This window comes from Antechinus flavipes, chromosome 2, assembly GCF_016432865.1.
Source record: "Antechinus flavipes isolate AdamAnt ecotype Samford, QLD, Australia chromosome 2, AdamAnt_v2, whole genome shotgun sequence".
Taxonomy (NCBI): domain Eukaryota; kingdom Metazoa; phylum Chordata; class Mammalia; order Dasyuromorphia; family Dasyuridae; genus Antechinus; species Antechinus flavipes.
Window position 1 is genome coordinate 93,415,088 of NC_067399.1, and position 15,549 is coordinate 93,430,636.

At 33.1% G+C, this 15,549-nt stretch overlaps 1 protein-coding gene across 1 annotated transcript in view; it reads left to right on the plus strand.

Annotated features, from left to right (window-relative positions):
• Positions 1–15,549, plus strand: part of MSH2 (mutS homolog 2) — a 60,981-nt gene that overhangs the window by 13,616 nt on the left and 31,816 nt on the right. The window contains 2 exon segments of the mRNA XM_051975224.1: positions 607–740; positions 11,246–11,445. Coding sequence (XP_051831184.1) covers positions 607–740; positions 11,246–11,445 — 334 coding nt within the window.

Here is a 15,549-nt window from a genome sequence, read left to right on the forward strand (position 1 = left end):
CACATATAAGGGGCCCATTTGTGATGACTCTTTCAAATCTTAGGTAGTCTCTCATTTGGTATCCTGAAGCCTTTAACAGAATTTGAGGACTTGTCAGTAGATTTCAGTCTGGAAGAATAGCCTTCAAGGACACAGTCAGTGGGTGGGAGGGGAATTCTTTTTCAGAAATGATCAAAGCATAGTAAAAAATATAAGGGTAATTTTTACAACACAATAAGAAATTGTGGTAGGATTTCAGTGATAGCATCATGTTATATTAAAAGGATATGATATTCTTAAATATTTAGAATTATAGCATGTTTTAATGTATAATTGTACCGTTAATATTATTAAACGAGATACATGCAAAAAAATTCGATTTTGCTTTATTTTTCTACCCTTAAAATCATCTTAAAAATAAATTTACACAATATGCCTTAAATTTGATTCTGAAGGTAACAGTAATAGTTTTATGTCATATATAGTAGTACCATTGAGAAGCTCAATTAAATGTTGAGATTTTTATTATAAATATTCATCATTTAAATAAAAAATTTTAATTACTAATTTTGGCTTTGTAAGACATGCTGATGAGCCTGTAATTTCCTGTTTTTCCTTCTTTATTAGGGCTCTGCTGAAGACAAAAGTGGTACTCAGTCTCTTGCTGCCTTGTTGAATAAATGCAAAACACCTCAAGGCCAAAGACTGCTTAATCAGTGGATTAAGCAGCCACTACTGGATAAGAACCGGATAGAGGAAAGGTACATAAATGTATATATTTGTAGTGATCTAAGGAGACTGACTCTACCATAAATGATACTCTTGCTTTGTTAAAATTAAATAACTTGATTAGAAGGTAATTATGTAGTTGAGTAATAATAGATCATTATAAACTTGTGGCTAAAAAAATATTTATAAGAAAGTGGATAAAATTGGAAATCTGTTGTAGTATTTGAGTAGTGTTTGAAAGCTATGTTGCCTTCTGATATTTTGAGCAAGTAGCAATAGAATTAATGTTTACTTATAAGTTTAACCTCTGCAAGTAGAAATATTTGTTTTTGTGTTTTCCTTCTAATGTTTTCTTTGTTGAAAAAATGATTTTTTAAAAAATAGCTTCCTGTTTTTATAGGGCTTATGGTGTTTGAATGTTTCAGATATGAGCATACACTACTAAAAAAATGTTAGCCATGAACATATTTTCTATAGAAGTTCCGAATAATTTTCTTCAAGCTGTAGGTAGCAAAGCTTAGGAATTAATTGACAGTAAATAAGGTTTAAAATTTCTTCTATTCATAGTCATGCTTGGTGAAATAAAGTAACATTTGATATCTATTATTAATTATAATACTTGGCACTTTTCTTCCATGTTCTTATTTATTAGGTGAATCATTTGTAAAATGTCAGTATTATATAAAACTCCCCAAACTCATCTGTAAATTAATAAGACCTAATTGAATATATTCTTATTCTTTCTGAGACACCTAACTTCTTTTAGGCCCAAGGAGTTTATTAAACTTTAGATTTAAAAGTAGCTATTATCTAGAAGTTTATCATAAAATGTGTTATTTGTGCTAATTTTTGTTATTAATTTTTCTTTAGAAGTTTTATGGAATGTACAATATTCTTAACTATTTGCTATAGAAGTTTTGACTCTTTTCCTTTATGCTGTTTTAAAACTTTCAGTAGCCAATTTTAGAAGTCAGTTAGTTGTCAATAAATAGGGTTAATTAATGATTGACAGTGCTTTTTAAGGCATTAAAAAGAAGCTATGCAGTGGGTTTTTGTTAGCGTATTATTATTTGGTTCAGACTAACACTGCTGCCAACGAAATGTAGGCATTCATCACTTAATTCCTGGATTTTTGCAATAACCTGCTGGTAGATCTTCCTGCTTCAGTGTCTTCCCAATATAATCCATCTTCCATTCAGCCACTAAAGTGATTTTCTTAAAGCATAGGTCTAATTATGTCACCCTCAATAAGCTTCAGGAGTTCTCTATTGCTTCCAGGAAAAATGCCTTGAGATTTATATGAAAACTAGTATTTTATAATTCACAGTAAGTCCAAGCTGTGTGACTCTGGGCACATTTGTCTACTTCAGTTTCCTCATTTGTAAAATGGCGATAAAATGGCACCTACCTCCCAGGATTGTTGTGAGGACCAAATGAGATAGTAATTATAAAGCACGGTGCCTGATATATAGTAAGCTCTGAATAAATGTTAGCTATTATCATTAGCTATACTTATGAGTTGCTGCATCAAGGATCTCTTAAGTGAATCGAAGTCCTTAAGTAGTTGCATTTATTGGTTTAAAAAAAAGGAATTTTCTCATTTTTACTTTTGCCTGGTGAATTATTATATCTTGTTTTTATTTTGGATTGCTTCACATGACTGGATTCTTTTCATAGAAAACTTAAATCTAGTTGTTTGTTGTTTTACACCTCTATTTGATGGCAAAGCTTTGAGTGAGACTGTGGGGTTTTCATTCTTAATGCTGTGTTCTTAAAAATTTTGATCCTTTTGCAAGTGTTTTAAAACTCTTTTCTTGTTCATTTTAGCCTTACTGTGAATTACAGAATACTAGTTTTCCTATAAACCTCAAGGCATCTTTTTTTCACAGAATTTTGTGCTAATATGATCCTTGGAAGAATGGGAATGTTTCTTTACTTACTCCTTGACACTGACAAGAGGGAAAATGTTGCTTTTGTATTGTTTTTAAATTTTAACTTGGGTATGTCATCTGTATTCATCTTGTGCTTCTGAATATCTGTTTTATTGAACAAATGCCACATGTGGATTGTTAACAAGACTTAAAAGAGGTATATTCTTATTTCATAGTGAAGATTGTTTAGTTGGTGAGAAATGTTTGGAGAAAAACCCAGCCTTTCCGATGTTATATAAAATCATTTTCTAAAAAGCTAAAATTATTATTGATAAGCTGACAGTTAATCTTAAATGTTAAAGCCTTTTTTAAATCAAAGCCTTAAGATAATAGTCAACTTGAGGAAAGTATAAAAATAATTAGTGACTTATTAGATTTAGTTTACTGTTTCTATTGCTTAATAGTAAAATGAATCTGTGATCTCACTGAGGTACATAATTTTTCTTTCTGTAATTTATTAAGCAAATTTAATAAGTCCTATCATATGCCAGATTATGTTCTATAATAGGGGTACAAATATAAAAATGAAAAGTGTCTTATGTCAAAGACCTTAGAGTCTAGCCATAGAAGACAACATGGACAAAAATAGATAACTAAAAATGGATACAAGGTGATTTTGGAGGAGAGGAATCAGGCCAGGCACAGTGAAGAAAAGAGGCCCTTACGTTGTTCTTTGAAGGAAACTATGGGTTCAGAGAGATGGAGTTGAGGTGGGAAGACTTTCTGGCATTGGGACAAAGCCAGAGCATCAATATGGAAGTGAGATGAAATGCAGTATATAAGGAATAGTTAGGAGGCCAGATTGGTTTGACTACAGTGTGTTTAGAGGGAAGCACCATGCAGCAAGGTTGGAAAAGTAGGTTGAGGCCAGGATTTGAAAGGCTTTATTTATCAGATAGAGGAGTTATATTTGATCTTAGTGGTGATAGGAAGCCAATGAGATTTATTAAATAGGGGAGCAACATGGTCAAATTGATTTTGAGAAGAACTCTGTTAGCTGTAGGAAGGATGAATTGGAGAGGGAAGAGATTTAAGGCAAGGAGATTCAATTAAGAATTTGTTCCCGTAGTCCTTGAGAGAGAGGTATTAAAGGGCTCCATTTAAAGGATGGCTACATGGTTGGGCGAGTAGAGAGAAGAGAGTAGATTTGTGAGAATTTGGAAAGGTAGAAATGATCAGATTTGGCCCTTGATTGGGATATTTAGGTGATGAAGAATTGAGGATGGCACAGGCTGAGAAAACCTAGTTTCTGTAGACTGAATAGATTTGCCTCCTGTATATGCATATTATTTTTGAATTTATATAAATGCTATTGTGTTCATAAGTACAAATTCACTTAAAAGTTTCTTGCTAGAGGCAGCTAGATGGTGCAGTGGATAAAATACGAGTTCTGAAGTCAGGAGAACCTGATTTCAAATCTGGCCCTAGACATTTAATACTTCCCAGCTGTGTGACCCTGGGCAAAGTCACTTAACTCCAGTTGCCCCACAAAAAAACAAAACCAAAAAAAAAAAACCAAAAGAAGTTTCTTACTAAATTCATAACTTTACATTATTTGTGTTTCCTGAATGTATATTAGTATGGCAACTATATGGGGGGTGTCTTAAGAAATCTTTGGTGTTTCAAAGGAGTTAAGAATACTTAGATGTATTTCTAGGAAAATGTTTCCTACATTGTATGTAGAAACAACTTTTAAGTGAAAACTAATATGGAGTTTTCCTTCTTGGATTGATTTCCTTTAGAATATTTGGCCATGGAGTCTTCATAAAGCCTACTTAACTTTTTAGTGAAGAAATCTCCTTTAAAAAATGTGCATTTATTTTGTTCACAATAATATTCTTATTACATTCATGCAAAATAAGGTTTGTTTGTTATAAGCCATCTTGATTGTTAATTTGGTAAATAATGTACCTTTATATTTGTCTTTGTTCTTGAAGTATAAGCTCTGTAGTGGGATTGCTAGATCAGTATATAAGTAGTTCACTCATTTTTCTTGAGTAATTCCGAATTAATATTCATGGTTGTTAGACCAGTTCACAGGTATATTAGATCAGCTTCTCCCCCTTGCACTGAGGTGGTTCCATGGATAGAGTGCTAGGCCTGGGGTCTATGTACTTACCTAGCTGTGTAGTTCTGGGCATGTAACCTCTGTGCCTCAGTTTCTCCAAATTTAAAATTGGGATAATAAGAGCCCCTACCTTGCAGAGTTGTCACTAGAATCAAATGAGATATTTGTAATGCACTTAGCACAGTGGCATATAATAAGCTCTATATAAATGCTTATTCCTTTTTCTTTTCCTCTTCTTCCTTATAGTGTGCCTATTTTACACAGTTCCTCCAACATTGGCTATTAGTGTATTGTAATTTTTGCAAGATTGCATCATTAGATGAAACTTCAAGAGTTGTTTGAAGTTACTAGTGATTTGGAACATATTTCTAAATGGTTGTTTGTAATTAGTAATTTTGTGAAAAATTGTTCCTGTCCTTTGGCTGACTTAGCTTTTGGTGGCATATATTTCTCAATGCATTTCTAACTATGTAAAGTACAGGTCATTGTGTTGTCCTAGGTACTAAATCAAAGATACCACTCTTATTTGACATAAGATTTAGATTTCTCTACTACATAGGCTTATTGGGATGTCTGATCTTGGCATGGAAGTAATCTTTGTTTCATGACAATGATAGCAAGGGAGACTGCCTTTGGGATCCTTTCCAAATTGTTGATGCTTTGAGCTTGCATTTGGCAAACTGATTGTGTGTCAGGCTGAGGAGCAACCTAGCTTTGTTCATAGGGATAGGAGATATGTGTGTGTATATATATATATATATATATATATATATATACACATACATATATATGTATGTATGTATGTATCTGACAGAATATGTGATATTAGCCAGAGAACTGGAAACTTTTTTTTTTTGGCTGAGGCAATTGGGGTTAAGTGACTTGCCCAGGATCACACAGCTAGGAAGTGTTAAGTGTCTGAGGTTGAATTTGAACTCAGGTCCTCTTGACTTCAGGGCCAGCACTTTATCTACGAACTGGAAATGTGGTTTTTTTGTTTTCTTTGTTTTTTGTTTTAAATAATTATAACTTTTTAATTGACAGAACCCATGCCTGGATAATTTTTTACAACATTATCCCTTGCACTCACTTCTGTTCCGACTTTTCCCCTCCCTCCCTCCACCCCCTCCCCCGGATGGCAAGTAGTCCTATACATGTTAAATATGTCACAGTATAGCCTAGATATAATATTTGTGTGCAGAACTGAACAGTTCTCTTGTTGCACAGGAAGAATTGGATTCAGAAGGTAAAAACAACCCCGGAAAAAGAAGAAAAATGCAAACAGTTCACATTCATTTCCCAGTGTTCTTTCTTTGAGTGTAGCTGCTTCTGTCCATCATTGATCAATTGAAACTGAGTTAGATCTTCTCTTTGTGGAAGAAATCCACTTCCATCAGAATATATCGTCATACAGTATCGTTGTTGAAGTATATAATGATCTCCTGGTTCTGCTCATTTCACTTAGCATCAGTTCATGTAAATCTCTCCAAGCTTCTCTGTACTCATCCTGCTGGTCATTTCTTATAGAACAATAATATTCCATAACATTCCTATACCACAATTTACCCAACCATTCTCCAATTGATGGGCATCCATTCATTTTCCGAACTGGAAACGTTTTAATAGGAATTCTTAAATTAATTGGTACCACCATATCTTTTTCTTATTTTATGAATTATATGCACAGCAAAACTTGTTTGTATTTAATTGTGAATTCAGAGTGTAAAAGTCCAGTTTTTAAATAAAGCATAATATTATAACAAATAGTGCCAAATTTTGATTAAAAAGGTAATTCTGTTTTATGAATTGGCTATCACAAAAAATTGCTATATAAACACTTTATAGGCAATTTGAGTCTATTTTTCATTCAGTTGTTTATATGAAGCTTAGCATCCTTATTGAGTGGTACTGATAGTATATTATGATAATATTAAATTTGATCCCTTAAAAAAATTGTCAGTGACATTTCTATGGAAACAGTGGTAGCAGTCTTTTTTCTTTTTATAGGTAGTAGTCAATACTGCTACTAAATCAATTTCACTTGTATCATAACAAATAGACGTATTACAATATATCAGGTCTCAGGGTTTCTACTACTGAGATCAGAAACTGTGTGTGTGTGTGCGCGTGTGTGTGTGCACACGTGCTCTGATCTGTGAGTTCATCATTTTGGTGTACTCTCCCTTTACTGGTGCAGATTATTTTCTTGTCTGTAACTTTTATCTTAAAAGAGTTGAGTTAGCACTAAAAGGTTAAGTAAATGACATGCCCTTAGTCAGGAAGTTTGAATGCATGAGTGGTAGAAGATAAACCCAAATCTTTCTGGATTTGACACCCAGAAAGTTGCTATCCTTAAATGTATGTAATATAAATGTAATATATTCATATGTAAATGTATGTAAACTGTAATATATACTATACATTTTAGAAAAGATTAGAAAAAATTTAGAAAAAGAAGATTTTTTCATCATATATCACAATAAAGCCTAAGTGAATTCTTGACCTGAATGTTAATAATCATGACATAGAAAAGCTAGAAGATAACCAAATCAGTTACATTTCACAGTTATAACTAAGGGGAGAATACTTAATCATATGAAGGATAGAGGTGATTATAAATAAGATAAAATAATATACACTTTCAGTTAAATTTATAGAATTTTCTTAAAGAAAATGAGTTCTTTTAGAAAAACAAGAGAAGCTGTTGATTGAGTAGTAAAGAACTTTGTATCAAATGTCTTTATAAGAGTACAATATCCAACATATATAGGGAAATAAACCAAATATAAGGCCATGAGTACTTTGTTCTGTGCATAAGTAGTTAAAGAATATGAACAAATAGTCTTCAAAGAATTATAAAATATTAAACATCTTATGAAAGAATGTTCCAAGTCTCTAGTAAGAGAAATACTAATGAAAATATTTCTACACATTTGAATGATTTAAAAATAAAAAGGAAGTTTTTCTTGTTTTGGCAAGAAACAATCTGCCAAAAACAATTTTAAGAGACAGATATATTTCTGATACCTAAGTAGGGAAAGATAAAGTTAAAAAAAAAAAAAAGAATTGCATACAAGTCATTCCCCAATTGATAAATGGTCAAAGGATGTAAACAGACAATTCTCAGATGAAGAAATTAAAGCCATTTCTAGTCATATGAAAAAATGCTCTAAATCACTATTGATTAAGGAAATGCAAATTAAGACAACCTTGAGGTACCCCTTCACACCTCTCAGATTGGCTAAAATGACAGGAAAAGATAATGATAAATGTTGGAGGTGATGTGGGAAAACTGGGGCACTAATATATTAATTGGAGTTGTGACCTGATCCTACCATTTTGGAGAGCAATATGGAGCTATGCCCAAAGGGCTATCAAACTGCATACCCTTTGATTCAGCAAAGTCTCTACTGGGTCTGTATCCCAAAGAGATTATAAAAAGGGGGAAAGGACCCACATGTACAAAAATGTTTGTAGCACTCCTCTTTGTAGTGGCAAGGAACTGGGAACTGAATGGTTGCCCATCATTTGGGGAAATGGCTGAATAAGTTATGGGATATGAATGTAATGGAAAATTATTCTATAAAAAATGATGAGCAGTATGATTTCAGAAAAGCCGGAAAGATTTACATGAACTGATACTAAGTAACTGAGCAGAACCAAGAGAACATTATACACAGCAACAAGAAGATTGTATGATGATCAACGGTGATGGACTTGGCTCTTTTCAACAATGAGGTGATTCAAAGCTATTCTAGCTTGGGATGGAGAGAGCCATCCCACATCCCACATCCAGAAAGAGAACTATGGAGAGTGAATATGGATCATATCATGTTATTTTCACTTTGTCATTTTTTTCCTCTTTTGATCTCATTTTTCTTGAACAGAGGGAGGAAGAAAAATTTGGAACACATAAGTTTTGCAAAGGTCTTTTTTTGCATGTATTTTGAAAAATGAAAAGCTGTTATTAAAAAAATTAAAAGAGTGCTGATATCTTCATTGGAAATAAAAAGAAAAAAGAATTATAGATCAGCATTACATAACTATTGATACTGAAATTTTAAATAAAAACTCTAGTAAAGAGATTGCAGCAATATAGCTAAAAGTTATTATGATCAAGTTGGATTAGTACATTAGGATACAAGGATGATTGAACAGTAGGAAAACAATGAATAATTAATCCCTCTTATTTTATTTATTTTAAAAAATTCATATATATACACAAACATACTTTTTTTGGAATTAGCAAAAAATTGACCTTCTACTCCTTCCCCAAGAATGTAAGAAAAACAAAATTCTTGTTGCAGGCACATTATCAACTAAAATAAATTTCTATTTTGCCTATGTCTTTTCTCTAATCCTCTCTCTATATATCTCATTTTACACTATTGGTCCTTCACCTCTTTATCATGAGGATAATGTTTCTTTCCCTCCCTTTCCCAGCTATATCTCAATTTTTAGCATACATTTTTATAAAATTTTTTATTTCAAATTTTTCTTCCTCTCTTCCCAAGATGTAGGCAGTTTGATAGAGTTTATACATGTGCTGTCATGTTAGATATATTTCCATTGTTAGTTTCAGTTGTGAAAGAAGCAGCAGATCAAAAGGAAAAAAAAAAACCATGAGAAGGAATATAATGAAAAAATATTTGTTTATGAATAGCATTTTTCTTTACGAGTTCTTTGTACTTATTAGTTCATTGTGTTGCTGAGAAAAACTGAGTGAATCATAGTTGTTCACAGTGTTGCTGATACTGTGTGCAATGTTCACCTGTTTCTGATCATTTTGTACAAGTCTTTCCAGATTTTTCTGAAATTTGCCTGTTTGTCATTTCTTATTGCACATTCCATTCCATTTATTACACATCATATTCCATTACATTCCTATACCACAGCTAGTTCAGCCATTTCCCAATTGATGGTTATGCCTTCAATTTCTAATATTTTACCACCACAAAAAAAATAAATATTTTTGTACATGTGGGTCCTTTTCCCCTTTCTTTGGTCTCTTTGGGATACAGAACCTAGTAATGGTATTGCTGGGTCATAGAATATGCACAGTTTGGTTGCTCTTTGAGTTCCAAATTGCTTTTTCCTTTTAAGCTAGTCTAGAATGTTTAATCTTTTTTTTTTCCTTTGAGTAAGTTGGGTTTAACTGTTTTAACTGTTTGGAATTAGATTCATGTATAGTGTTTCCATTGTTCTTTCCGCTTTTTGACCCTATTCTTTTGTTACCAATTATTTCTATCACATCTCTATACTGATTTTGTTTTGGTCTTTTCCATTCTTGGGTTGCTGTGCACATTTTTTTCTTACCTAGAATTCTGGAGCTGGGTGGCCCTAATCTTTTTGGATTGGAATATAGAGGTTCATTTTTTCCATTGCCTTGGGCTGTGAAACACTTTGTCTTCTACCTACCCTGTGGGGTACAAGTAGTTATATGAGGAAGAGCTTTAAGTAGTTTAGTCTTCTGATCTCATTTCAAAAAACTTTACATTGTGTGTTTCCTGTTTTCTTCTTATATTTTAAACTGCAGTTTCATTAGCATAAATGTAATTTATGCTGATAGTATTACCCAAGGTGGTTATTTATTGATGGAGTTTCTCTTTATATGTAGTTTGGAATAAATGATCCCTGGGGTTCCCTCCACATCTGAGATGTTAAAATACCCACTTTGTTTCCTGTCTCCTTGACATTTTTACAAAATCTTCCTATAGCAATATGAATATGTGCTTTGTTTTAAATAAGTCCTTCCTAGACATATTAAATTACTTTTGTGTTTACTTCACTGTAGTTTATTGAAGTCACTTTATTACAAAAATAAATTCTTTGTTTTCTATAATACATAGAATATATATTATAGTGGTTTTGTGACACTGAATATATCACTTTATTTTCATAGTGATTGAGGCATCTTTTTAACACTATTAAGTTGATATGGTGCTGGACTACTTTGGTATTGGGAATTTCCTTACCCAGTAGATTCTTACATTGGTGGAATCACAGGTTTAATTCTATATTCCTTTCTATTAGAAAAAAGTAAAATAATACTTGTATGATATTTCTGTGTTAGCTGTTTAATTTGATGATTTAACATAAGAGTGATGCTTTTTTGTGTTATTATTTTTTTAAATTTAAAATGTTATTTTAAAAATGAACCTTAAACTCTTCTATTTCATTCTTCTCCCAGGATAAGTATTTGATTTGACCTGTTATCATTCTTTACATCATAAGCATCTTGCAGGAATATATTTTAGTTGACTCTGTCTTTGTTTATATTTCAGCCTTTTTTATATTGAAATAGCAGGTGGCAGTATTCTTTTATATGTTTTCAATTTAACAAGTAACATGTAGATGTAAGCTTGACCGAGCTGTATTTATTTAAAGACTTTTCCATTGGATTATATTTTTAAAATTTTTTTTGCTAGCTGCTCTGAACACACACACACACTTTGTGATCCAACTGAAATTTTATTTTCTTAGTTGAGAGGTTTTAATTTTGCTTTATGATTAATATTTATTAAATGCTTTGTTTCAGGTTAAATCTAGTGGAAGCCTTTGTAGTAGATGCGGAGCTGAGACAGAGTTTACAAGAAGACTTACTTCGACGTTTCCCAGATCTTAATCGATTTGCCAAAAAGTTTCAGAGACATGCAGCCAGCCTACAAGATTGTTACCGAATCTATCAAGCCATAAACCAGCTTCCTAATGTTATACAAGCATTGGAAAAACATGAAGGTAACATGGTTTTTGTTAGAATTTATATCCTTCTGTTTGAAATCTTAGTTTTTTAATTGCCATTAAAATGTATCGCCATCTTTTAGAAAGAGGATGCTGCAAACCCACCATTAATTATATTTAAATCTTTTTTTGTTGTATTGGCTTATAGTGGAACTATGGCTGGAGTAAGAAGGTGTGGGTTCTCATCTGGGCTCTACTACTGTCAGCTGGTCATGCAAATGATCCAATCCCTAAAGTTCTGTGCCTTTGTTTGCTCATGTCAAAATGATGTGGTGAATAAACTGATCTTAGAAATTCTTCCATCTTGGTGATTCAGGCCAGTTCACTGCCTGGGAGGCAGTGAGGAAAGGAAGCTGAATTTGGAATCATGGTACCTGGGTTAGATAGAACCCTGGCTCTGCCACTTCTCAGTGTGACCTTGGGGGCATAATTTAACCATTTTGAATCTCAATTTCCTTATCTGTAAAATGGGTGGTGGAACCAGATGTCCTCTGAGGTCTTAGCATCCTTGATTTTTTTTTTTTTTGAGCTTTATGACAAATAGCATTTAGCAGATAGTCAATTGGAGTTGATGTGCCATTGGGATGCAGCAGAGGGCTTTGGCAGGGTAGGAGATAGCAGAAAATTGTGGAATAAAGTTGAAGGATACTCTCTTCTCACTCATTTTGTACTTTAATACTAATTTGTACTTTAATAAATGAATTTGAAATATATCTGGGGGGCAGTTTGATAATGTGGTGAATAGAGCACCTGACTTGCAATCAGGAAGACATGAGTTTAAATGTACCTGCCAGCACTTAATATTTCTTAGCTAGGTGACCCTGGATAAATCACTTAACTCAGTTGCCTCAAAAGGGGGGGAAAAAACCCATGATACATGATTACCTTGGGCATCAAAGGCAAAAGAGGTGACACTAGGGGCAACTTCTGATTATATAATTTGTATTTATATTAAGTTAAATAGAACTGGAGTCTTCAGAAGAACAATACAGTATTGGAATTTTGGGGGGGATGTTTTTGGTTTTATTTTGGTTTTTATCAAAAGGGCCTGAGAACAATAAGAATGATGAATTGAAAAATTAACTAAATGAATTAGTATTTCAAAGGAGAATTATGACTTTAGAGCTTTAAATATCTTGCTCTAAAATTGCTATTTTCTTGTCTTGTGAATTTTTTTGGATTATAATCAATCTCTTGGGCAAAAACAAACATACCATGAAAAGAAAGTTAAGTTAGGAACAGCAGGGGGCAGCAGCATATAAGAACTAGCCTGTTGTAATGAAAAAAAGACACTGAAGTGTTTCTCTTTATTTAATCTCTTAAAATTGGGAAATTGAACCAATACCTGCAAACAAAGTTATTTCTATTATACCCTTAGGGCAGAATTTTGCCCAATAACATTAATGGCACAAGGTATTTAGAGTTTTGTGGTAACAAATTGTTACATCTCTAATTAATGACTTACTTCATCATGATGTAGATGTGACCCTGCATTTAAAATTTATGGCAGGAGATTATTAATCTGAGAGATCCTATTAAATGACAAGGCTTTGCGTATTAGCCAAGAAATTGTTTGTTTCTTGTCTGAGAACCTGTCTGGTTAAATTTTTAGAGGTTCTTCAGTAAGATAGTTTGAAGGGTGACAATTTCATTTGGTTGTAACAGTTCTCACAAGTCATAGAGTGTAATAATGAGTGTCTTGGTAAAAATTCTGATTCATTACTATGAATAAATTTTATAGTTAATGTCACTGATGTTTCTCTAAGCTATGATACAGGCACTTAAAACTATAAATTGTACATTTGTGGAAATTTATGGTATTTTCAAAATATACTTACTACATTGATTTCCAGTAACTTATGTCTTAAAGAATGGCATTTTAAAATTTCTCAGAAATTCTCAGGATGTTTTCTACACAGAATGAAAGTTAAATTCAGCCCTCAAAATGCTTCTCCAGATCCTCTCACAGATTAAAATGAACACATGTTCCTTAGGCTTTTTCCTCCATCACAATTAACTTTCTAAGGCTTGTTAGGAAAGAGTATCAGTCTTTTCTCTATTATTATCACAGATTCCTCCATAAATATCCCTAAGATTCTATTGTTTTTTTTTTTTAAAATATAGTAACAATTTCTCAGATCTCTGTGAGAAGGGCTATAAGCTGTAGTTTTATTTGCAGATGGGCATATGTGAGGAGAATTACAGAAATAGCAAATGACCCAGGAATTTAGTTGTAAGACACTGAGTGGGGTTGACGGTTTCAGATAGAAGCAAAAATGAAGAGTGATTCAAGTGCTAGAGATAATCTATGTTAGTAGAGTTGTGGTAGTGAGGATTATAATTATGATGATGATGAATGGCTTTTTGATGATCTGTTCTTATATGGCTTCTGTCACTATACTGATTTTGGGTGATTCTTATATATTAATTTCTATCTGTATGTTCAGTTGTTTTAGTTGTGCCCAGCTAGAATGTTTTGCCATTTCTTTCTCCAATTCAGTTTACTGATGAGATGAGGCAAACAGGATTAAGTGACTTGACCAGGGTCACACAGCTAATAAGTAACTTTGGCCAGATTTGGCCAATCAGTGTCTGACTTCAGGCTTAGTGCTCTATCCACTGCATCATCTAACTATTTTTCCATCTGTGTTAATTAGGCTAATTAAGAAGTCCAGCCACCATGTGAGAATACATTCGTTATTTATTGGATGATACAGCCTTAAGTACAACCTCCATTTTGGTTTATTCTCTTTCTAAGTAGAAGAAACATTGTATTAAGCCTTGTGTATTGTATACCTTTCTGCTTTTCTGCTTTCTTGTTAAGCTGTAATGGTTTTCTTTGAAGCGATAAGAAAAAGTACTCAATTGTAACAGATTTTCCCATTGCTGCTTCTTTCCCTGTTCTCTACTCACCCAACCAAAATGTGTATGGGTTCTAAAGTTATTGAATCTGTGTCGTCTTTAGGATAATTATGAAAAATTTCTCCATACAAATTTACATTCAGATAAATTACCTATCTCTAAGGTTCCAGGGAACATTGAATTGAAAGACAGGGCAGCCCAATCATGATTTCAAAAAGACTATCTATGAGTTTCAGGGGCTTAGGCTATATTAACCATGGCCAATCATTATTCCTCAAACATTCAAGAAACCTGAAACCCATAGAATCACTTGCTTATTCTTTATAATTTTGAAACAAAGAGTTCACTAATCTTTTAAAATATAGAATATTGGAATTCTTTTTGGAGAGAGAAGGTTTTTGGCATTTAAATAACAGTAATTGTTCATTGTAATTTTTTTTTACAACATTATCCCTTGCACTCGCTTCTTTTCCAATTTTTTCCCTCCCTCCTTCCACCCCCTCCCCTAGATGGCAAGCAGTCCTATATGTGTTAGATATGTTGCAGTATATCCTAGATACAATATATGTTTACAGAACCGAACAGTTCTCTTGTTGCACAGGGAGAATTGGATTCAGAAGGTAAAAATAACCCGGGAAGAAAAACAAAAATGCAAATAGTTCACATTCATTTCCCAGTGTTCTTTCTTTGGGTGTAGCTGCTTCTGTCCATCATTGATCAATTGAAACTGAGTTAGGTCTCTTTGTCAAAGAAATCCACTTCCATCAGAATACATCCTCATACAATATTGTTGTCGAAGTATATAATGATCGCCTGGTTTTGCTCATTTCACTTAGCATCAGTTCATGTAAGTCTCTCCAAGCCTCTCTGTATTCATCCTGATGGTCATTTCTTACAGAACAGTAATATTCCATAACATTCATCTACCACAATTTACCCAGCCATTCTCCAATTGATAGGCATCCATTCAATTTCCAGTTTCTAGCCACTACAAACAGGGCTGCCACAAACATTTTGGCACATACAGGTCCCTTTCCCTTCTTTAGTATCTCTTTGGGGTATAAGCCCAGTAATACTTGTATTTATTGACGTAAAATGTTTACAGCTGTTTTGTTTAGGCTCACAGCTGCAGTCTTTAGGATGAAGCCTTGAGGAGCTATAAAGGAGGCCTCAGCTACTGACAATAAATTGGGAGTTTCTTTTTGAGGTTCTTTACTTAATTGATTTTTCTAGACAGTG